The sequence below is a fragment of the Chiroxiphia lanceolata genome, chromosome 2 (assembly GCF_009829145.1).
Source record: "Chiroxiphia lanceolata isolate bChiLan1 chromosome 2, bChiLan1.pri, whole genome shotgun sequence".
Lineage (NCBI taxonomy): Eukaryota > Metazoa > Chordata > Aves > Passeriformes > Pipridae > Chiroxiphia > Chiroxiphia lanceolata.
This window is the reverse complement of record NC_045638.1, coordinates 40,810,730-40,836,494: the sequence shown is the minus strand read 5'-3', so window position 1 is coordinate 40,836,494 and position 25,765 is coordinate 40,810,730. Positions and strand designations below refer to the sequence as shown.

Here is a 25,765-nt window from a genome sequence, read left to right as displayed (position 1 = left end):
CTAAATGAACTCAAAACAGAAATGAGAAATGTTATAGGAATGCAATAGTAACTTATCTCCCCTCAGTGGAAAGACTAACTCTGAAACAAGTAGTTTCGTTCTGAGAACAAAAGCCTGGCAGCATGCCTACCTAAGAAAAACCATTTCTATGAATTCCATGTCAGACTACTCCAAAGTACCGTGGCCACTTTATTTTCCTCTTCCATTAAATAGAAATGCAATTTCTACCACTTTTTCCCCATAAGAGTTTATAGTTGCTAATACAACACCAATAATAAGTAACAGTAAAACAATAAAATTAGATCAGCCAGAAAGGATACAGTATATAATATAAAATAATAAAATTACATGTCTGGAATAGGGCCATTATGTATAATATTTGATAATTCAAAATATCGTTTACTTGCTCCTCATCAACAATTCAAGTGAAGATAATAGTTATTTTCAAACTTCATTATTCTAGCTACTGAACGACTACCTGGTTTCTTAAAAGTGAACATTAACTGGTTTTGATTTTGCATCTGATGCTGATTCATAACTAGTCTCAAATTTTTACATGCAGTTTTGAAGACCAGATGCCAAGATGAACACTGACGGTACCGTAAAATACAGTATAGTGTTTGAGACACAAGCCAGCTATTAATTCTAAAGCATCCAAAGGATAGTTTTACTCAAGAACAAAGGAACAGTAATATTTTTTTTAAAAAAAAAGCAAGCTTCTGGAAGAGTCTGAGGAAACTTCAGGTTACTTGAATTGAACTGACGGAACAGAAAGTATGAACTATGAAAGTATGAATAAGAAAAAAGGAGATTTTCAGGTTTTAAACCCCAAAACCATACAATCATAGAATGGTTAGAGGTTAGAAGGGGCCTCTAGTGGTCATTTCATCCAACCTCCCTCCTCAAGCATGGCCAACTAGAGCCAGTTGGCACAGGACCATGTCTAGGAAGCTTTTGAAGATCTCCAAGAATAGAGACTCCACAAGCCCTCTGGGCAACCTGTGCCAATGCTCAGTCACTCTCACAAAGAAAAAATGACGTTTGGAGGGAACCTCCTCTGTTTCAGTTTGTGCCAACTGCCTCCAGCCCTGTCACTGGGCATCACCGAGCAGAACCTGTCTCTGTCCTGTTTGCACCCTCCCCTCAGGTATTTATATATGTTGACGAGACTACAACTGAGTTTAGGAACCCCTCTTTTGTTTGTTGATTTGTTTTAAAAACACAAATCAAACTCATTTCAGTGGAGTTGGCCAGAATTGTACCTCTAAGGCAAAACAATTTTTGTAAAATTGTATATAGAACTCGCAACATGGTTCAATTTATTACAGTTCTAAGATTTCAATGCAAATTGCCTATTAAATATGTATCAAAAACATCACTACAATATTTTGGGGAAAAAAAATCCTCTGTACAGCTGCTGTATCTCTTTGCTGAAATCAAACAACCTTATACTAGAAAAATGTTATTTAAGAAATACATTTTTATTAAACTTCGCCTACTTCCATGCAAGTTAAAAAAAAAGTACTAAAACCCAAGGGTTTTTTCCAGGTATGCTGTGCTTAACAGAACAGTTACAAGCTGTACTATAAATACATAACAGAATCACAAGAAAAAGAAAAATAAGCTTTTCTTTGGCACTTGTTACTGACAAACATTTGACCAAAGCCCTTAACTTTTTAAAATAAAGAAAAGCACACAAAAGTAACAGTATAAAGGTCAAATGAAAGCATCTGGAAGGGCGACTGAATTTAATACAATTCCCACAACAAAAATCCCACACAAGAAGCTATGAAAAAAATTTTACAGCTCATGTTAGTACAGAATCTAACTGAAATGAACTTCAGTTTTGTGCTGTCATTAATTTGCCGTGATTTAAGTTTTGGGTTCTTTGTGCGTTCGCCTTAAAATCTGATTTGATACTTAACATCAACTAGTAATTTATGTTCTTTTCAGAAAGATTTTAAAAATTCAGTCTCCTGCCCCTTGAAATCTTGTTCACTGCTTTTGCAAGATGCAGCATGCATATTTGTTCCTCTGCATAACAGGTACTTATCTACATATAAAAACATTTATCTGTATTTTGAAAGAAATTGCATTTACCATCAAATACAGAATTAACTGGAAAACAGGCAGAATAATTGCAATTACCTGAACTACTCCCATGCATGAATCTAGAAATATTGATCCTTTTGGTTCTTTGATATTTTTTCATCTTTGTAGAAATTGAGATTATAGGATCCATCACCAAGTTGGATTAAGTGGAAAAATCTTCTTTTAAATGACTAGTGAAAAGAAAGTAGGAAAGAAAAGCAGTTACAACACCAGTATTAACCATCTTCATACTACAATACCCATAAGTGCTATTTACACAGTAGGTAATAGAAAAAGAGCTTTTATTTACAAATAACCTAATCAGTATGCTCAGAAAATAAAACAGAAGTGATCAATTAAAAGAAAATTAACTTATGAGTATCTGCAGCAGAATTGTATATACAATTTGACAGTATTTTTGACCTACTGAAGGATATCTAAAACTGCCTCTACAATATTATCATGGCTGGGCTTCACGAACGAAGATTTGAGAAGGATTCTATCCACAGTTGCTACAAGCGTGCTGGTGGCTAAAAAGGCCAATGTGAGATAGACAAGTCCGGTTGCAAAAGGCACAGCAGAAAGTTTCCTTAGGTGGTATTAGCAAGATTCTTTCTGCATTGTCTTTTCTCCTCAAAAATGGTTCTGCGTGTGTTCTCAAAGGAAGCAGCAGCGTTATGGATAGCGTGTCTCCAGACCTCCTGATTGGAGGCCAGAGTAGACCAATGATGATGATCAATATGGCCAAGGCTGAGATGTTGTTTCAGGGAGTCCTTGTATCTCCTCTTCGGGGCTCCTCTCGTGCAGCAGCCAGTGGCAAGTTCACCATAAGAGCACGAATTAGGGAGGCAGTAATCCTCCATCCTGGAGACGTGCCCTGCCCGACGCAGCTGTGTTCTCAGCAACACGGCCTCAATACTTGTAACTGACAATATTATATACAATAGATATTTATTGTGACAACCATAAAAACAATTAGAGTTTGTTTCTAAATGAAGAGGCAAATAAAACCCCTAGATTTTTATATAAAAAGAGGCAATATAAACAAAAAAAAACCCCTCCTCCTATTACACAGTCCTTTTTCTACTACCATCACACAAGGGTACAGTTAAGAAAATTTAACTTCTCCCACATATCGGATTTTTCATGTATTTTTTTCCTGATTTATGTATAATAAAAGGATAGCAAGATTTCAGATATATAAATTGCATAAAAGCTTCCCTCTTTCATGCCACACAATTTTTTCTAGAACTAATCCACATACAAATTCACTTCTCAAAGGCACAGGGACATTTAATATTGGTGTTCAGTTTTTTACCATGCATAAGACATTCTTAAACTTACTCTCATTGTCACACTGATTGCACTATTCATGTTGCCTTTGTGCAGCCATCCTTGTTTTGTTATTCCACCCTTCTGAGACCCAAGAGATGCTGCATCCTGGAGATGAAAAAGGAAGATGGGGGAAGAAAAAGAAAGTAAAGTTTTGTATCACAGCCTGTGTAGTATTTATCAAAAATTTCAGAAGTCACTTTAGAAGTTGGAATAACTACATTCATAATGTAATGATAATGTACCGTGAGTCCCTGCTGAAATTCTGTAGCTTTCTAATTATTTCATTTAAAGACCTGGGGTGAAATCGACCTAATCTAACTTTTAATATGTAATCTGGCCACTTATACAGGCTTTCTCTATGGCCAGAAGGATGATCCAGCTTACAGACAGCTAAATGTTAGTCAAGATAAATCCCACTGCAATAGTGGAATGAGGAAACACTCAAGACATTTACTTACATTGACTTTGTAACCTTTTTCATATATTCTAATCTTGAAGCACATGAACTTTTACCAATTTCTATTGCCAAAAAGAACAATGTAAATACATGCCTCTCCAAAACTTCAATCGAGATTTCTCAAATCATTTTGTTTTATATGCAGTCCTTCAAAGACATTACTTACTTAAAAATTTACAGAGAACTAAGTCTTGAATTCTTGAATTGGATCTGCCCTTTTACGGATCAGAATCAAAGCTTTATAAAGAGAACAGGACCAAACTTGGCACCAATGGCAAGTTCACAAACAGTAGATCCAATGCATGCATCACACATCACACCTGTATACCTGTATACTGTGCCTGTATACCACACCTATCTGCCAGTTGGTGGAAATGAGTAACTGCATTGAAACCCTTAGGATGTCAATAACTACCAAAACCCAGCACACTGCTATCAAATCAGATCAAGAAGTCAGATTTATTTTAAATGCCACAGAATAAATACTAAATCACCAGTTCCAAGTAACCTTTTGGAGTACTCTCAAGCTGACTTTACCATGGTTTCCAGTTGACAGAACCAATTTTGAAACAAAACCATTAACGAATTAGACATGTAGAAAGATTTGCAACCATCTAGAAGATAAATACTCCTGGTAATTTATTACCCAAACATAATCATATGAATTAGCTTTTGGCACTAAATCAAGGAACTTTCTGTAAAAAGTTACTAGGTAATTTATTTACAGCTTATTTAGTCTGTCTAGCTTGCATATTCATATGCATATGCACATGTGAACTTCAAAAAACTGTGAACAGAAGGCAAAAGATGCATCAATCTGTTCCTTCAAAATTGATAGTCAGCTTGGCACTATGGAAGTTAGGCCCGTTAAGGATGACATGGTCACCAACTATCAGAGCATCTGATAGAATGCTCAAAAGCATACACCAGAAATACTCAGTAAATTTTCATTTGCCTCAGTGAGTCTCACTGTCCAAGCAATACAGTGGTCTTGTTTCATATTTTCAAGTCATTGGTCTCCACCCTTATTGTATTACCTAGATAACCATTTTTCCTGTACAAGAATCAAGATAGCGAGATAACTTAAAACATGGGATTTCCAACTATGATTCTTCACCCCGCATGAATTAACTCCAAAGGAAAGGGTGATGTAAAACCACCTTTACAAGTGTTGAGATGATGAGTAGATCATAAGTTACTGTCAAAATTTGGCACAAAACAAACAATGCTCACAAACCAAACATAGGATCATCTGACATTACAAAAACTCCTACATTACCTGTGTAAATAAAAATTAGGATTTAGCTCCCTTAAGACTCTTTTCCCAATTCCCAGTCTCTGAGGTGCACGGTTTCCCAACTCTGCTGAGCTACATGCTGTTTTCTAACAATAAAACTGATCATCATTTGGGCTTCTCCAGTTACACCATATCTTTCCGTCAGGCGTAACTCCTGCCTACAGAGCCAAAAAGCTACTGAATCTTTCCAGCTGACCATCTGTTAATACAAAGGAACCCAGAGTCCAGTTGTTAACACATGACTCTTACATTGAAATCATACTTCCTGTTTCCAGCTGGTAAGGTAATTTCCTCACTTTTATCATAACTGCTGCACACTGTGCTTAAGTTTTTTTAATTATCTTTCCCACAAACTTGGCTTCAAACTTTATTTCAACAGCAACTGTTTCAACAAAAACAAGCCCATATCTTGATCACATAGTAGATTTAAAAATTCCATTTACAAACATCAACCTGATGGCCTGATAGTCCAAAATAGTTTTGGATAGGTAATTCTCTCCTTTTTAAAGATGCATGATTAAACTAATCTCTATCTGATTTTCCTCCAAGTTTTAATCACTTGTAGCTTCTTGTTTTCGATCATTCTCATAATAAATCAGCTTTCTTCAAACACAAACAAAAGTGAAACAAAAAGAAGACCAAACAACTTTCAATCTAAGATTTACATCTGTGCTTTTTGGCATAGAAAGATGTTAATGTTTGAAAGAAAAACCTCTTGCATTAATTCTTCCCTCGATGAAAGAATTTATGGTCCCCCTCCACCCTATTGTCCCATTAACTTCCCTTTTCTTCCTAGCATGCTTTTTTCTTGTGTTTATACTTCAAGTTCCTCAAAGAGTAGCAGAACTGTTCTCCAGTGACTGCACTTTGGAAAGAGATACTCCGTTCTTGCCTGCTCTAACAGGAAACTGGACAGAAGGAAACAGGAAGTCCTTTCCACTTGTACTTCCCAGTAAAATACATACCACTTGCTAATAGTCAAGTTATAGTTTTTCAGTGTTTAACTAACTCTAGCCATAAGTATATTTACTAGTAACAATTACAGTCAATTATATAATATTAATTTAGTTTTTTAATGTTTAACTCACTGTTTTCTAAAACACTTCTGTTATCAGAAATATTATCACAGTAAATAATGCCAAATCTTTTAAATTTCAGTATAGTAGAAATCATCACTATTGCCATCCTACATATAGGAAGTTTTGGATACAGATGCATGAAATTATTTGGCCAAATATCACAGTTCAGATTAATAGCAGCACTGGATAAATGGCATCCCATGACTATCTGTTCAGGAATCTATCTACTCAGAAGAATTCCCCAACCTACTTCTTCAGTTTTAATCCTTTTATTTCATGTGTAGCAGCTTTCAACATCAGGAATTTAGAAGCAAAGTAATTGTCAAGAGGTTAAAACTATAAAAAAGAAAATTATTTTAATTCTTTTTTGAGAGGTAAGAGTTCAAGTACTTGTCAGAAAAGAAAACAGTGGCATTTAAGCACTGTGTTTCGAAACAGGGTGTGGTAAAAAATAAATAAATCACAAAAATACCAGAGGCAGTTGCTGAAAAAAAAAGTCTTTGTCATTTGAAATATACTGGAAAATTGCTTGAAGTTATACATCTCTGGTTTCCCTAAGCCAGTGACAAAAGAGAAAATACTTAGAGTTTTAGATAAGTTTTTAAGATTTTGTTTCCATGATAGCTCTCCAGCTCTTACCCTATACTCAGATTTGTGACAAACTAATTTTAAATCACACTGTATGCTATTTAAGTGTGTGTGCTGTCATGTTGGAACACACGCACCTATGATTTTACTCAACTTCATGATTAAACCGCATGAAACATTTCTCTCTGTAAAACTCTCTTACACAGACACAGTATAAGACATGAGAGATTTTATGAAAGGGGAAGGATTATACACCACCAAGTATTAAAACTTCAATTTCACAATCTGTCAAACTTCTATTTACATGACAGACCTCAGGAGAACAAGGTTATTTGAAAGGAGATAGAGATTAACTTGAACCACTGTATTGGGAAACAAATTAGCTATTTTATCTATCTCGTTTACTGACATTAACACTTAATCAAACTTGCAACACCCAACATTCTTTAATGAAAACATGAGAAAGTAAGGAATTACGATTATCTCACCTCATCTTTATCTGCTTCTTCATCCACTTCATATAGATGAACAGGAAGCTTCTCTGATTTTGTCCCTTTACTAGGAAAGAAAAACCTTCTGAAGTACTAGGAATTTTGTGATTAGTTACACATTTTATAGCTGCAAAAATTAAGATCTTCTTTTCCTAACTGTCAAAGGCACAAGAATAATTAAGTAAAAGCATGTAATTTTCGTTAAGTATATTTCTTAGACATCAATTTTCCCCATTTGTACATCTGTCCACAGTCTTTCTTTTGTTCTGCTTGTCACTGTCCTAATGTGTAACCGAAGAGAACAAGTGCTTTCTCATTCACTGCATTCCTCATATCTTAGGAGCAAGAATTCATACCTGCAACCACTGGCTCCTTGCCAGACAATGCATTTATTTAAATTCCTATTGACTATTGTGGTTTCTATTAAGGGCAAGTAAAAACCAGGTACTGACTTGTACAAAACCTGTGAGGGTATCAGAACTTCTCATAGGGAAAGATAACTATTTCTTAACTGATAGATACAGGAGAGTAGTTAGGGAAGACACAGATCTTCAAGAGTTGGGGTATTCAGAGTATTTAGCCATTATCAAACATTTTAAGTTTCTAATCTCTATACTCTCCCTAGAAAACTTTGAAAAAGTATGAAAAGATTGCTCTAGCAGATGGTTTAGAATGTCTGTAACAGATGTAGATTACGCTTTTACTTTGAATTATCCTGTGAAAACCTGCTCTAACCATCTTGGTTAGGTTCTATTCCCTGAGCTCCTAAAGGGAGTTCCAAAAGCTGCCTTTGAAGCTATGGAAACAGGATATTACCATTTTAGTTTCATCTAAACATTAGTCTGTTTTAGTTATCATACTTAAAATCACATTGTCAATGAAACAGTGTCTTGTTTTGACTTGCCTATTAGTAAGGCAATATTATTACAGTACCTTTCCAGAAAATGCTTGAAGAAGACTTTATGGTTCACCCAACAAATCATTATCATCTCTACTGACTATTAAACATTGATATAGCATATTTCAGTTTACATATTACACGTATTAATATACTTCTGTAATAAATAAGTTTATATTAAATACATTTAAAGTTCCTTCACAAATTCAATTTATTATACTATTAGATAACATACTTACTTTGGAAGCTGTCGAAACTCTCCTGAGTAATCTTCATATCTATAGTTAACAACATGCCAGTCTGAATTGTAGGTTTTGATGCACTGTTTTAATGAAAACCAAATATCAGTATTAACTGGAAAAAGATTAAAGGCATTCACTAGGCACAACACAAGAAAGCCTCCCAAAATATGGCTGTTTATGAACTACTATGGTTACACGTCAACTTCTGCAAATTCTCTACACTTTCTTTCTTTTGCCAATAGCCTAATGCAATATAGCTTTTTGGAACAAATTATATGTTTCAATAGAATGTTATCATTCACAAGACATGTGTTTTATAAAACCAGAATATGGTGAATGCATTCAGCATCTGGATTAACCATCTTCAGTTGTCCAAAAAGCTAAAGCAGCATTTCACTACAGCTGAAAAAGCAACTGAGCCTTTAGAAAACTCAATTTCAATTTCACATGTACAGATACAGAAAAATAAAAACATCTTTTCCTTAAATTTATACTTCTAGTGCAATTAAATTAACATTTAAATTTAAACTCTGCACTTGCAGTGGTTGAAAAGCAATTATGTCATTAAATTCTGATCTAGATTACAGGAAATACCATTTCACTCCACCCATATTGTCATAACATAAAAGTACTGATTTATCTTGGCTTTGAACAAAGTAACATAAAACTGACAAAATCTGTTGACAGAAACCATTCCATAGAACATTTTATGTTATACAAATAAACCTACATGTACACTAACACAGCATCTAAGAAATCACAAATATTTTCTTTATATTTCAAAATACAAGCTTAATACTTGCCAAGCCATTGGTTCTGCAGAAACTCAATTAACTAAATTAATTACCTATGACATTCCTCCCTTCTTGTCCACCCCCTTCAATTTTATCTTAGAAATCTTTAGGTTAGGTATAAAGGATATGTATCACTGTGAATAAATCACTTTGAGGTAGATTTAGCTATTTGGAACTCCTTCAGTTTTACTGGAATTACAACAGCCATTTACTTGTTTTAGATGTTAAAATATCATCTTAAAACATATCAGTAAAAAAGTAGATAATACAAAAAAGACAAAAATTTTAAACCTTTCATTCCTTAAAGATTTCCACAAAACCCTAAATGAAATGGAACCACACAGAACCAAAGGAATGACAACATAAGCAAACGGTTTTGAGAAACTTTAGGTTTGAGATTGTTTCTTCTACATACAGCATACAAGTTGAGCATCATAATGAATTTTGGCCTCTGCAAATGTTACAGTTATGAATACCTCTGTTCCAGCAAACTGTACATGATTATTATGAACAAACTAAGAATGACTGGTGTGAGACAATCTATCAGGGAAAAGAAGTCACAACAATTCATTCAAGATTTACTAGTGGTCACAATATCACGTATGGAAATCATCCATGTTCATCTGGGAAAGCCAAAAGTATAAAGAAGGTGGAAGAGAAACATCTCCAAGAGTCAATTATAGATACAAAATAATTCAAAGCTATCCGCTAACCCTTCTTTTCCAGCCACCAGTGGAAAACAGTTCTAAGTTTCCCTGGAAATTTTCCCTTGAAATCATTGACAAGTAAAAGGCAATAAATATTTAACTTTTTTTCAGAGCTTATTTTTCTGTTTGTTTTTAAAATAGTGAATGAAGCAGAAGAAAAACAAATCAGGTATAATATCGTTATTACACACGGCCACATGCAATTTCAATTTTACCTCAGTTACAAACAAGCTTTGAGCTTCCTTCTCTGCATTTTCAGGAACCGTGGAATGAATGTATCGACTCTGCCGCTGCAGTAATGCTGTCTGGTAGGCAACAAAAGCAATTAATGAAACTTGTAACTAAAGGAAAGATGACAAATTATGGTAACACTCAGTTATATCTAACAAAGAAAAGCTCAGCACAAAACATTCTGTGAATATGATGTTTCAGAATAGCCAATTAATGGGAATTTACTACATATAAAAACTATTACTCAAGCAAAATAAGAAAAAAAAAAAACCCACAGCAAAATAACAGGGTAGTTCAATTGCAGATCTCAGCTGGCAAAAAAAATGAGACTGGCACTGTTCAACTGCAGGTTCAGAGAGAATGCCTAGATCCCTGAAGTATATACACATTTCAGCCTATCAAGTCAGAACTTATTCCTACCCTATGCCACTGTTCAGAGCAGCATAAAAAGGCTGCCAGAGAACAGGAAATCTGTGACCAGGAAATTCTGCTTCTCAGACCAGTGCTGAAGTCAGCCTTAGTGTACTTTAAATTTTTAACTGTTAATGATGAAAACTTTACAAAATCTTCTGGACCCCAAATGAAAATAACTACACAGCAATAGAAATTGTTTTGCACCACGTGGAGAGGAATCTTATAGCTTAAGTCATCAAAGGTGAACAAGAAAGTTTACATAGCCTGGACCTGGAAGGGGGTTGTGGTCCCTCACTTGTTAGCTATATTCCACACATTGCAGCACCAGGAAGGATCAGATAAAAATATGGAAGAAAAAACCTCCACATGTTATTGTCAAAAAGAAAGTGTACATAAGTACATTACCTTTACTTATCTCTGTTGTTGAGAGTTTGATCCATAAGGTGATTATTTCTGTCATTACCAAAGCCTCACTCTATTAACTGGGGAGGGTATTTGAAGGAAGAATATTCAATTACAGTAAAGATTGAAAGGAAAAAAAAATCATCCCACAGTCATGGTCAAGTTATTCATCTAGTCCAGAACACTGAAAAGTGACAATGCCAACTCCTTAGGTAGGAGAGTTGGGGAGGTAGTAAAAGCAGAAACCATAAACCTAGAAATATTTCATGGGACCAATAAATCTTGCACTGTACCATTAAAAAACAAAAAAAACTCCCTGAAAACTGCAGGAAAATATTCATTTATACGCTAACAGCTTTTAAGAATGAAGTTTTCTGAATTCTAGAAATATATTTAACCTGTATTGAGTTTAATGTATTTGTTTTCACAAGCTATGGACAGAAAGATTTCTACTAAGAGTATTGCACTACCATAAGAGCTAAAGGCCAGAATGTCTAGCTAGATACTTTTCTCAGCCTGAAATAGTCTGATATTTGATAGGAAATTATTTATAGTTTATGTAATATATAATATACTACATGTAGTACAATATATTTTCTATAAGCATACAGTTATACTAAGCTTTTCTAAAAAATTATTATTATTTTAAGAAAAACAGAGACTAAGGTGGCATCTTTCCAGGCACATTTCAGGGGAAATCCATGAATTCACGAATGGATTTTAACACTATAGTGAAATTTGGTAAAATTGGACTAGTTGTACATACTTTTAGAATGTGTGCTGCTGTTATCCTGCTACACAACTATCAATATAACAGTAAGGGTTTTTTCTTAGTTTTTCACACATAAAAAGATTTTTTTCTTCATGATCAATGACAGACCAGAAGAATTTATTTTGTCAATTTTGTTCATACTAGTAAGTGTCTTGATGCATGCCACCTCCTCCTCAGCTCATCCATCAGCTGCAGTAGTGCATCAGAGAGCCAGGATATGCAAGGAGTGAGGTATTATGATTCAGAGCAAATTCCTAAAAATAATTACTAAAGCAGCACCACATCAACATTTTAAAATCAAGCATGCACATACATATACATTATATTCCAAAGAAAAATTAGGAGGGAAGGATTGTTTTCTCTACAAACTTTCTTCACAACTACATTGGTTGAATTGTTCCATAGAAGTGAAACATTTCAGCTCTCTGGGTTTGAGTGATCATTTGATTTATGGCAGTATCAGGAACTACAAAGTGTTTGTCTCGTGCTCTCAAAGAAGTTTAAAAAAATCCTTTCAATTAGTGTGCTGTCAAAACTAAGGAAGATTGCTTTTAACACGAGCCAGGATTCACACACACTACCGAGGCACACAATTAAAACTCTTTTACTGATACTACTAAGTGTGTCTCAGGGATTTAGTATGTGTTGAGGTTTCAGAAAAGGCCACAGCAGCAGGAATATTTCACCAAGTCAACCAAGGAGTACTTGCTACTCGAAACCTGATGGAATATGGATAGTGAACCTGTCCACAACAAGTGCAGACTGTGATGGATATTCTTTCTGTCACAAGGTCACGTGAGACTTAGAGTTACTGTGTTCACAGAAGCTCATGCTCAAGATGCAGTGACAGAAATTGTTCTAGAAGACTCAATGGAAAAGATGGCAGCTGTATGAGAGGTCATGCACTTAAAACAATGATATGTCAGAAGCAGCTTATCACTTGTATGGGAAGTATCAGAAGCTGTATTATAATTTCCAAACTAAATTGAAGCCTTGATTTAGAATAGTTGCCTAAAGACTCAAGGAAAAACACAAAATAGATTTTAAAGGAAAAAAGTCATAAAGAAATTTGTTTGAATATTTCAAAATCGGTTATTTGACCAGTTTACTTTGTGCTCTTTAAAATGAGAACATTACTTGGACTTTTTTTTGCTTTTCTTCTACAGAAGATGTGCCTTCTCATAGAATGACCTGGATTTAGTTTCATTTCTGCAAAGCTGGCATAAAATCTATTTTCAGAAGTACTTAACTTGTACTAAATTAAAGCCAAGAGCTTTAAATGAAAGTGTGTTAAATCCACATGGCTCAAACCCAAAAGTAATGAATGTCTAAGCTAAGTACCAAAATGCCTTAAAAATAACACTGGGATAACTTTGTAAAGACAAATTTAATTTGGGTGGAATATACCCACATTTTATTTGCTACATGTAAACTCAGACTGTATTGGGATTATTTGGCAGGACAAGGGGGAATGGATTCAAACTGAAAGAGGGCAAGTTCCATTCCTGGCAGTGTTGAAAGCCAGGTTGGATGGGGCCCTGAGCAACCTGGTCTAGTGGGAGTGTCCCTGCCCATGGCAGAGAGGTTGGGACTAGATGATATTTAAGGCCCTTCCAACCCTTTAACATTCTATGATTCTGTAAAATCTGTAAATATGATTATGAAAAACTGCACAGGGTTAAAAGGTTTAACTTGCAAAAAAATAATAAGCACTTAAGATTTTCTGTTCTCTGACTTAGTAATATTTTCTTAATACATTGAATGACAGATGTAAATGCTTTGTGTTGTTGGAAACAAGCTAGATAGATCAAAGTAGTACTGAAGAATCGTGTGTACAATAAAAATATTTGGAGTAAGCTTGTGCCAGCCAGTGTTCCAAAGAAACAAAAGTCTGATAATGCAGTTTGGTAGAAGAAACCAGTCTTCATATAAATCAAGCATAAAATGCTATATTCCAAAACTGTGACTACTTGAAGGAAATCTCATGTAACGCACACTTTAATGACTACCATGATGAAAATCTGATCACAGAATCAAAACAAAGGATGACAGTTTGTGACAAAATTCAGCCATTCTCTTTTAAGGATCAGATTGAGAACCATGGACTAGCTTCATTCATACACGCCTGAGGATAAGAACTGCAGAAGAAGTCACATGAAATAGCAACTGAACACTTCAGACAGCTCCCCAAACTGCCCAAACTTCAGACTGCCCAAACAAAATGCCTGAGGATATTCTTGATAGGTTTGTTTCTTCTGACAATTCAGAGATGTTCACCAAAATGACCCTGATAAGTGAACTAGTCAATCAAATAAGAGTACACTTGGCATAAGTAAACTGGACTCCTCTTGAGCTGTGATACTGAATAGGCACAGTTTAGAAGGGGATTTGGGTAGTGTAGCCTATTCCTGCTCTTCAGTCCCAAAGCCAACACCTGGTATAGGGCACCATCATGAGTGATCCAGTGTCTGAACATCAGTATCAGTACAACTTCTTCTGCAAGAAGTCTCGCTTCCAGTACTTTAAACTTTCAATTAAACACATGAAACCCAAACTATTCTAAATACCTGTAGCTTCCCAAACCCAAATTTTTTTAGCTCAGAGTGGGAAGGCTACAAGTAAAGTTATTGACGTAGGAAACAATGAAAAAGAAGCCCTCAGACTATATTATAAACAGAGTCCAGGTGCATTCAGGCCAGAGAGAATTAAGGTGCCTGAATACTTTGCAAACACAGATATTTTGACTGCAGGTATGGGCATGTATGTAAGAGACTTTCCTCACTGTTTACTCTAACTCCAGTTTCTAAGATGCTTCGTAGTTATCCTAACTAGATCTACAGGAAGATTACCAAAAAAAAAAGAGTACACTTAAATAAACTATTTATTCAGATAAACAGGTAATTTAAAAAGAAATACAACAAGACAATCACAAATCTTGGTTAAGTCTGATTTAATCAAGTCAGAACCCTGTTATTAAGGGTATATTTTGCCAAAACCCAGTTTTGGCTGGAAGCATGCAGCTCAGACTAGCAGATTGCATTTGAACAGGTTCATGCCCTTCATTACTAAGAAGGGGGGAAAAATTTCAGTTTAAGAATTAAAGAATAACAAAAAGCAGAGGGTTTTTTTGAACATCAGAAAGGGAGGGGGGAATATCTAAAAGTGCCTGATCATCTACTTCAAAAGGCAATAAAATTGCTGAGTTGCAGAAGCAGACTTTATAATCTGAACAGATGAAGAAATTGTGCTATTTCTTCTTCTATACCCAACAGAATAAATTAAGCAGTGTAACGGGACTCATGGTAAGGAGTTTGTGTGGGGTTTTTTGCAGCTAAAGAGCACTGAGAAACAACAGAAAGGAAGTTATCATCTCACATCTACTCCTGCTAAAAACTTGTCTTAATCAAAAAATAATAATAATAAGGAAGTGGGGGTAGGGGAAGGAAGGGGAAGGATTAAATTACCTGGAAGTCATCATAAGGGAACAGCAGCATCTCACGTAAAGGATCATTCAAAATCTGTGTTTTCCTCTGAACAATGACATTTTCATAGTCTATCGGTTCTATGAGCTTTGGTTTTGCCTGGGGGAAAAAAGAAAAAGGCAAAATAAATTCAGGTATATTGAGGAAAAATGACAGTTGTTGACTCATTTTAAGAAGTTACTCTTTTAAAGATTGGCACAATTATATTTTGTCTACATCAAAAACATACAGTATTTGAAATGCAGACTTTATGTCATATCATATCATACAAATAAATCCAATTGATAATTAGAGACAAGGATGCTGTTTGCCTCAGAAGGAAGAAGCAATACTTCATAAAACACAATAAGGCAGAGCTTATCAGAATAATCATGTATGTATTCTCACAGAAAAAAAAAAGAAAAGAAATTACTAGTCTCTTATGTTGGTGGTTGCCTTTGTTTGATACTGCCCTGAAAGCTCTGATCTGGGTTTAGCAGGAATGAAAACAATCTTAGCGCAAAGATCTAGCTTTCTTTTAATTCAGCAGTAACCTGCAGTAGGGGTAGACTAATTGACATTCCTCCTTCTCTTTAGTTTTTCCAAAATTCCCATAGGCTGTCTACTTCCTCTTAATTGCACAAGTAGCTTTCTTCAGTTACTAGGCATTGATTCAACATAAAAACCCCTTACCACAGTCAAGGCACTACAGCTGCCTGTGCACAATCACATAGAGAAAAACCTTCACCCTGCCAAGCAATCTGTTAAGTGGTCAGATGGCAGGCAAAGCAGGTTTAGGCAGAGCTCTGAATGAGGCAGCACCGCCTCAGAGTGTGTAAACTAATGCAAAGCTGGAGTTACAATCTAGCTTGCACTTTCTGTAACTAAAATTGTGCACCACAGTATCAGATGTAAAATTACAATTTTTTACAAATAGCAATTATAAAAGAGTTTACAATTGATGCTTTCTTAAAGTCATTGGTACTAATTTCAATGTAAGGTATATTAAACATAACAGGAGCAGCAAGGCCAGCTTCTGCCATTGCTATAGGTAAACAGACAAGACAAGCTTTATATATAGTTTTGTATAACTCAAGATAGTAACCTTTCAGATTCTAGTTGTAGTGCAGAGAACAAATATCTTTATCAGCAACCACTATTAATCATTAGTATATTAATAATATTACTGAGAAACCTTAGAGGTGTTTTCTTTATCCAAAAGCGAACCAAATAAATTTCTCAGGGAATTAGGAAAGCTTTACTCAGAGAAAGTTACCAAGTTTTCAGGCTTAGTTCACAGGCTACTCAAAAATTACTCAACATTCCCTCATATCTACCATAGGGTAGTTTTACTGTTAGGAAAAATGTGAGAACATAACAAAGCATAACATCTGAACAGGCAAAAAAAGCAAAGTGTGGAAATAAATCTACCAAAAATGATGAACAAAATGTAGCTTTGTCAACAAAAATAACTACCATTTACAATCACACTGGAAGGATTTAGTTCATAAGCTATATAACAACATGATCAGCACAGACGAATACTTCTAGAAGCCATGGTGGAAAATTATGATGTTGAGTTGACATCTTTCTCATCAGAAGAGATGGAGAATGGCTGTTCAGTTTGCTCTATATTGTACTCTGACACACTTTGAGACCTTAGCACCTAAACCTCAACTGCTGCTACATCTTTTCCTCTTGTTCATGAACATGATTTATCACAAAGCCGTGAACTAACACCAGTGTCCACCAGGAAAGGCTTAAGTTTATGTTTGTGCACCCATCTGAGTTGAAGTGGTTGGACCATTTAGCTCAAAAAGTATAAGAAAAGCAGGTAAACACAACCTAAGAAAAGGTTACATTTTCGCTAATGTTCTATTTATACAAAATATTATAGTTGCAAGAAAAATTGATGTTAAGTTTACATTTGAGTGTTCCGACTGCTACAATGAATCTCCAACTAATGAAATGGCAAGCTTCTTCAGCACCTTCTTTACCCAACTATTTGAAACACTTCCTAGACATTGACTCTGCTAAACTAACCCTTCACAAAATTTCAGGTCGAGCAGCCCCCTCCAAGAGATTGTCATAATCAGTTCTGATTCCAAAGAAATTCCAGTAACTTCACCTACCCTCTCCAAGTCTTCACTAAGGAATAAATTTTCTTCCTTAAGCACGAGACAGGGATAACAGGGATAAAGGAAGAGCCTTTCAAATTTTACTGCTCTGTAAAGCAAGTACATGTTAACACATAATTCAGAAGACAAGACACCCTTTGCTCTCCTTTCTCCCACTTCCAGTGTAAGTAACAGGTTTCTCTCTACCTATCAGGCAAGCAAGAAGACCCTGTCAATCACTGAGCTTTTGAGCTCATATGCGATACACTCTTATGTCAAAGCAAGGTTTAGAGACTACTAATACAGTGGCCAAGTCACTCCATTGGTCAAGTTGGCCTTTACCACGTGACCACTCCTTCTCGAGGGTTTGTCAGGAGAAATGATACACAATATGCTGTGGTGGTAGGTTGGTTTGAGAGTGGTGCAGCATTACTGACCTTTAGGAGAAAGAAAAAAGAATACTGCAAATTAAACTGGGCCTAAAAAATGAGCAGTAGAGAAAGACCATTTGATTTGTGTCTACAATCAGTTCTCATCAGTTAGCTAAAAAGATCTGGTTTCACAATTGGCTTAAACTAATTGAAAGCAGGGCTGACACTAGAAGGACCCTCCCGCTCACAGCACATTCCAGAGTCTTCTCACACTGATACCAACAACTGAGCCAGAGCTTTTGTGACAGATTAGAAGGTGATCTAGCTTGAGAGAGTTCCTTCCAACCAGTGAGCTTTCAACCAGATTGTGGCTCTGAAATGCTGATCAGATGCCTGTGTGACCACTTGTGGCAATTTGAGGAGCTTTTCAAAGGAGAGAATAAACATTTGCATGGTCAATACAGTCAGAAAGCTCACATATCAGGACATCTACTATCTAAACTAGCGAGCAGTTAGATCACAGCATCAATTCCACAACTTGGTAGCAAAGGAAAGTTGTCATCTCAAAGGGGAGTGGATTTTTACATGGTGCTGCATATGATCAGCATTCTCTTCCACTTCTCCCTGGTGCTGAAGAGCTACATTCATCCTCCTGTTAGTTCTCTTGGGAAGATGATACATGAAGACTGGAAGAAAACTAGTCTGGATTCTCTCATTTTACCAGCAAAAATAGAGGACAACGATTACTTTTAAAGCCAATGTAACTAAAATTATTTCACAGGCATGCACGCACACATACAAATCACTTTTCTAACACATCTAATTCAAAAACCAAAGATGCATACACTGCAGCTTCAAAAATCAGCCAATTCATTGCAAATGCCTCTCTCTATCCTGTAGTCACAGAACTGGTTCATCACAACCATAAATTTTGTGAAAAGGAATCTTAAAAGGATAAAATCTTTGCTTACATTTTGTTTGCATGCTGTAAACACAAGATTTAAAAAAAGAAATAGAATCCTCCCTCATTAGAAGCTATTACAGAATCTAAAGCTCACTGTAGCCGAGGTCTTGAATACAGATCTCTCCTATTTAATCAGTAAGGTACCTGATCGGCAGAAATATGATTTATGTAAAAATTTATGAAGAATTTGCTTCCTCACGTTTCTCCTAAATGTTACTCATTGCTTTGTTAGTCGTTCATCAGATTCAAAAGGAAGAGGATGTTTTATCAGTTTGAACCAGATACAAAAAAAGAAAACAATAAACAGCATGCTGATACTGGCATTTAGCCAACATAAAACAGTGCAAGGAAGCAGATTCTCTCTCAGGTTCTTCTATATTAAAGAAAAAAAAAATCTGGCCTATTATTTCATGTGATATCAGAGAAAATATGTTGGGTAGTTCCAGTATTGTTGAATATGATTTATGGACCAGCTGACACAGATAAAACTCAGCCCAGTCAAAACTGCAACATCGAGTTTATAGGCACTAAAAGTCAGTCTTTCAAACAAGGTTTAACTTTTCCTATTAATCTGCAGCCAATGGCATTTTTATTTCTGTCATCTAGGAAAATGCTAAGAGCATATGGCTTCATGGGGTCCAGCACCCGAGCCAGCCAATGCTATATTTTTTGGAACATAAAAGAGCAAATTATCTGTCGTACAACTTTGGTTCTTCCCTGAGTATTATAAGTACAGAAACTTACCAGAAATAAGAAGTATTTCAAAAAAGCAGTCATGACACCCACACAGTAACCAGAATCTGCCATATTATAGTTAATCTGCCAGAATACAGTTTATATATTTGGATGAGCAGTGTCAAAATTCATCATTGAATTAAGAAATTTTAAATTAAGAGTTCAATGATTGCCTCCATTACATATTACAGGAAAAAATCCCACAGTACATGTTTTTCTTGTATGCTTAAATTGAGAGAAATGTTATCTTTCAATTGTCATCTCACAAAGCAAAAGATGGTCAGGTTAAGCGCACTGAATATTGTTAGGTGCCTGCTACAAAACATCATTTACCTTATAAAAACGTATTTAGTATATACACCTGCAAATTAACAAGTTCCCATAAAGAGTAAAGTGGAGCTACAGGTATTAGCAGGAAACAGCATAAAAATAGATGAATAGGTGTTACGTATTGCTCAACACTGGCCTGAGGCAAGCCACTGTGAAAAAACAACAAGATTATTTAATACTAAACATGGGTAACAGCTCCCTATTATCTTATGTCAATAAACATAAAATCAATTGCCCAGGTTGAGGTTTTAAAAGTTAATTGAAAAAAATTATTTGTATCCTAGAGCTTATTTTTAATTATTACATTTTACACTGCCAGCATGTCTCCAAGTAGAAAGATGACCTCCAAAAGATTCAACTTCCCAGAAACATCATCTGTTTTGGTAAGCAGTTACTACTTCTGACTATCCAAGTGCAGTTGGACAGCACACATACTCATCTAGTCATTTCTACAACACTTAGCACAACAGCAGTTCATCCTAAGCAGGGGTTTGAGGCATCACCTGAAAAATCGAAATGCTTTTTCCATGGGTTCTTCTTGCTTGTTAGCCTCAAAAGTAAAGTTATGACACAATCTAATTCAAATTGCAGGAAAAGAAGAAAGCACACGTACCCACATACTGGCACTGAAAGTAGCAGAAGACTTCTTTTGTGAACCTACCCACCTAACCAGGAAAAGTTAATTCAGGCACAGCACTCAATCAAATAACATTGTTTCAATAACACATGGGATGCTTCCAGTTAGAAATACCAGGTTTCCTCCATACTCTAGCAGAGTATTCACTCTCGGTGAATTACATTTAAATAATTAAATGAATATGACAAAAAAACTGTTGCTTCCTTGAAGTCCTGACCACTGATTCTCTCTCATCTTTATAAAGAATACTCAAAAAACTCGAGCACTACATAAATCACATCATAATTGCCCATATAAAAGGAATACACGCACACCTGAAAGAATGTTTAGGCAATTGCTGGTGAGAAGTATTACTAGAGTAAATTAGGAGCCTACTGTTCCATACGCTTTTGAGGAGTGCTATCTAACATAATTCCAAGGTTTCTAATCCAGAAAACAAGAAGTTTAGATTTTGTTACAGCAACTAGCAATGTTACCAGTCTTACTTATTATCTTACTGCACCCTGTACCAGTGACAAGACACCCATTTTCAGTGTGGCAGTAAAAATGTAATTCAATGTCACAATTCAATGAAAGAAAAATGGACTCAAATGCCAGTGTTAAACGAAACGTAGCACCTACTTTTCGCTTTGTGTCTGGCAGTACACTTGCTGCAAATTGTCCTTGCACCACTTCATCTAGCTTTCCTCAATAACTAGACAAAAGGAGAAGCAAAAAAGGGAGGACAAACACTGGAGGTATAATATTCCATGAACATTAAATGTAGTAGTATTTGGAAAATTATAAGGAGGTAGTTCATAAATGGTTATAATAAACACATTATTGTTTCATGCTTTTTTTTTTCAAGTAAGTACATATGCTTGCTGATTAGTTGCAGTACTCTAAGAATCTGCAGAAACACTAATATCCTCTCTGAGTATTCATGGGGGAATAAAAACAGTTCTAAATAAAGTTGAACATTCCAAAGGCAGGAAAGCACACACAAGATTAGTTCATATTGTACTGATGAAGATCTGGACCAGAAATCAGAACACACCCATACAAAAAAATCCCACGTTTCACTAACAACTCTCTGAATACAATGAAACTAAAGAAAACAGTGTCAAGGAAAAGAAAATTTGTCTTACTAGCACACATGTAAGCTTTCAGTTATATACAGTAATGATCCCCATACAGTTACAGTTGATTATTAATAAATATAAATGGCCAAAATGTTTTACTTCAATTCTTAAATGCTTAGTGTAAAGCTCAAATAAGAGGGAGGACAGCATAATTTGAGGATCACAGCCCCACTAACTTCAACCACAGACAAATGAAGAGGGGACCAGTAGCAGCAGCAATCAAGTATAAAATATTACTAAGTTGGAATTTTAGTAAGAACTATCAAAGCACTTCTTTCTACTGATATATAAGTTATTAGTTTAACAATCCTCCTCTGTTATTTGAAAAAGTTTATTGTCCTTGCTGGAGAGAGTCAGTAGATTCATTACAGCTCACTTATTATGTTCTCTTGCTGTACTACTTAAGTTCCAACAGAACTGACTGTGTAGTGATACATAAGAAAAAAAAGTTCTTATTTGATTACTATCCCCATATACAAATATATTCCCTTTTCCCTCACTCGAAGCTATTTTAAAACTTTAAATTCCTAAATAATGTGCAGTAAAGGCAATGAAAAACAGATCCTCTAACAGAAGTACTCATTAATTATTTAAAGAATTCTTTGATAGTTTAAGTAAACTTAAACTGCTACACACACATTTTAGAGACTTCAAATATACATTAACGGAAAGATATACAGAGGTGCTAGAAAGTATTTTAAAACATAAGTAGTTTTCATGCTAGGTTCAAAGAGGTGTACAACTATGCTAGACACACTGAAAAGCAGCTAGTATGAAAACCAAATTCCAAAGTCACACTCAAAGAGAACCAAAGATTTGGCAAACCAGAACAGTAAAAATTAATTAAAAAGGTAAACAACACAGAAAGAATTAAACCTAATCTTAACACGAGTTATTCACAAGTAAGAATGCTGGAGCTTCTCATTAGTGTCAGATTAAGCAGTTTTTCATTGATAAACAGAACTGGAATTATTAAAGGAAAGAGATAGCTTATTTAAACAATTCTTACCAGCACTACCACAGGACTCTCTGCTTCCACTTCACAAGGACCTGCATCCTTGCCCTTCTGCGGAGATTCTATAGTAAGCTCTTTCTTAGGATTTCTGTTTGTTCTTGCCTGCATTCTTTGATTAAAAATACAAACAGCAGCAAAACCATATGCTTTTTGGCATCAAAGTTATCGACATGCCAATGATCCAGTGAAAACAATAGCTTTTTCCCTGGCACAAGCAGCAGAAAGTACAGACTAGTCCTAACTTCTCAGCTGCAGTTTGCTAAATCTGTTATGGTGGGAATGCATGACAGACAAAGGCAGCCCCTACGCATGCTGTATTCCTCTGAGGAGGAGAAAAAAAAAAAAAAAAAAGGTGGATCCACTTTAATGCCTTAAGGGTATGAGTCAAACACAAAAGGGAATGTGCGTTTCTAAAATGACCATGTAAAACAGTCCAAGTCTTGTACAGTACTCATAAAAGTCAAGGCTTCAGTAATTTAGAAGTATTTTTAGTGTAAGAATTAATCACTTTTTGACAACTGTGTCTCTTCAGAAGTATAAATCCCTAAGTATTTCTTTTCTGGATTTATTTACATTAATATCACTTACTTGGGTACTATCAACAACCAGCTACTAACCAAGTACATTCTCCAGGATCAATGCCCCAAATAGATACACTGCTCTTTTTTGAGGCAAGGGTGGGGATGATCTTTTTATCTTAGTGCTAAGTCCATATTAAAAGTTCTATCTTAACATCAAATTGCCCTCACAGTAAAAATCTTACATGCTCTACAAGGATGCTAACTCAAAGTAATATTCAAAAACACCTTTATGCCTCTAACTTTTAAGCACTTAACTCTTCAACTACCAGGTGTCTCCCTGTCTTGTGAACAGTTTGCAAAAGCATCTCTTGGCCTGGAGATTCAGGGTACACAGTGCTTTGTGCAAGTTCCTGTCCTTAGCTACAACATAAACTCAAGTCATGCTTCAAATCTGCTTTTGAAATCCAATCTACTCTTCTAATATACTGCTACTTACAGACACTGTTCAGTGCACACATACACACACTAGCCAAATATGAAGCAGCAATTTTATTGGGATGATGTCTGTGCAATTCTTTACTGCAGTGCAAAGCAATTTTGTATGCAACCTAGCTGACATTTTTGGCAATTTTTAAGGTTTGACTAATCCAATTTACACACACACAGAGTAGTTTTAGCATATGACTGTATGCTAAATTCCTCCTGAAAAAAAAAAAAAAGTGAACTGTGACAAGAAGTTTTCTCCAGGTTTTGAGAGGAATATTTTGGTTTTCCCTTTGTTTCTTTTTAATACTAATGAGCTGCTACCTCCAACTACACAAACCTCAGTAGCTTTATTTACCAAGCAAAAATACATCTGAGAGAAAATTTAACCCCCTGGAGAAGCATATCCCATTTTAGACTTTGTCCACTAAGGAATCAGACAGCTGTGGAAACTAAGCCACCACCTTCATTCAATTCTCAATTCTGTTCCACTTCTTGAACAGTTAGTTATCTCACTTCAATATAACTCATCTTAAATTTAACTTAGCATGAATTTTTATCTATTCTCTTAATAGAAGAGAAAGTCACCTTAATCTGCAGAAAGTAAATGAAGTTGTAGAGAAACACAAATATCCTCTTCTAGTGCTAGTATTTTTAAGACACAACTTCAGGTCTTCAGATCTAACATAAGATGTTGATATCCCTTTCTTTTCCCTTCTCTCCACTCTCACACTTGCATAACATACTGCTGTTTCAACCTACTGCACTTGTGAAATTGAGTCTGACAAAGAGTTTTGCCCATCCCATCCACAATCCAAGCATATTTCTAATGAGTGCACTGAAAATAATAACATTTCAGTCAGCCAATAATGATTTACTATGCTTCTATCTTTTTCTCTAGGGTGATATAAGTTCAATCCATTTACTTTTTACAGCTGCCTCTCCCATACATAGACACCAAATTCTAGAAAACACTATACATAAAGTTTCTTTAAGAGTTAAGAAGGAAACCAGCAGTTTAGTCAGATTTATAAAACAGATCTTCCTGTGTAAAGTAAGGTAGACAATAGTTCAAGAACATTTAGTTACACTTTTTATTTTGAACCAGACCCCTTTGTTTCCAGAAAACGGAAGCATGGAACAGCTTAAAACTAAATTACACCATTACTTGAGGATGCAGCTGCCAAACAGGAATTTGTTCATTGAGATGGGCTGCAATTATACTCAACTGCAACCAGAAATGCACAACCTTATTATGAATAAGGCACTTGCAAACCCTTACATTAATGAAGACTTAAACATATTATAAGCTTTAAATAGTATTTCTTTTGCTTAATTTAACAAAGGATTCTACTTCTTAACTGCAACATTGTTTTATCCTGGTCAGGTACTTCTCTTAAATGCATCTGGATAACTTTAGTTCAGTATAAATGTGATTCTCTTTCCCCAGCATTCTTCTTATTCTTCTCAAAATATGATGAGGGATAAAAAGAAGGCAACAGGCTAACATTTCTATAACATCAGTTTAAAGATATAAAAGTTATTTGTCCTTACTGAACAACTAATGTAATTTCTCATTTGTATTCCACTAACACACATATATCATTAGAATCATAGAATTGACTGGGTTGGAAAAGACCTCCGAGATCATCAAGTCCAACTCTTGATCCACTACCACCGTAGTTACTAGACCACAGCACTAAGTGCCACATCCAGTCTCATCTTAAAAACCTCCAGGACTTTAAGACATGTTGAAAATTTATCACCTTGTTATATGACCTATAGTTTTAACTCCCTTAATTGCAATTAAAATAAAAAATATATAAAAAAAAAATACTTGACTTGTTGCATCAGGCAGCTAGTTACCCAAATAAGGATCAACAGATAATACAGGAAAGCAATGCACAAATAGAATGTCACCACATAAAAGTTATTTAATTGCACCTCCAACATACCTCCAAAAACTGCAGGAAATTACTAGCTAGAGACCTGTCTGCAAAATAACTCAGATTATTATGGAAACAATGCATTTCATCTTTTTACAAACATAATGGCTTGAAAGGCTTCACATGGTACTTTTAACAACAGTACTTTTCACAGCATTTCCAAGAGCCCAATAGTTGGCTCCCTTCTTGCATCATATACTCTTAAGGAATAGCCTAAGTAATTAAAAAATTACAAAGGTAACAAAGTTCTTAGTATTTCTGGAATA

General features: G+C 35.3%; 1 protein-coding gene across 1 annotated transcript in view; it reads right to left on the bottom strand.

The window, feature by feature from the left end:
- DOCK9 (dedicator of cytokinesis 9) overlaps nt 1-25,765 on the bottom strand; it is a 111,615-nt gene that overhangs the window by 60,127 nt on the left and 25,723 nt on the right. Inside the window, 7 exon segments of the mRNA XM_032679239.1 lie at nt 2,149-2,201; nt 2,204-2,282; nt 3,436-3,531; nt 7,336-7,405; nt 8,476-8,558; nt 10,195-10,284; nt 15,263-15,379. Coding sequence (XP_032535130.1) covers nt 2,149-2,201; nt 2,204-2,282; nt 3,436-3,531; nt 7,336-7,405; nt 8,476-8,558; nt 10,195-10,284; nt 15,263-15,379 — 588 coding nt within the window.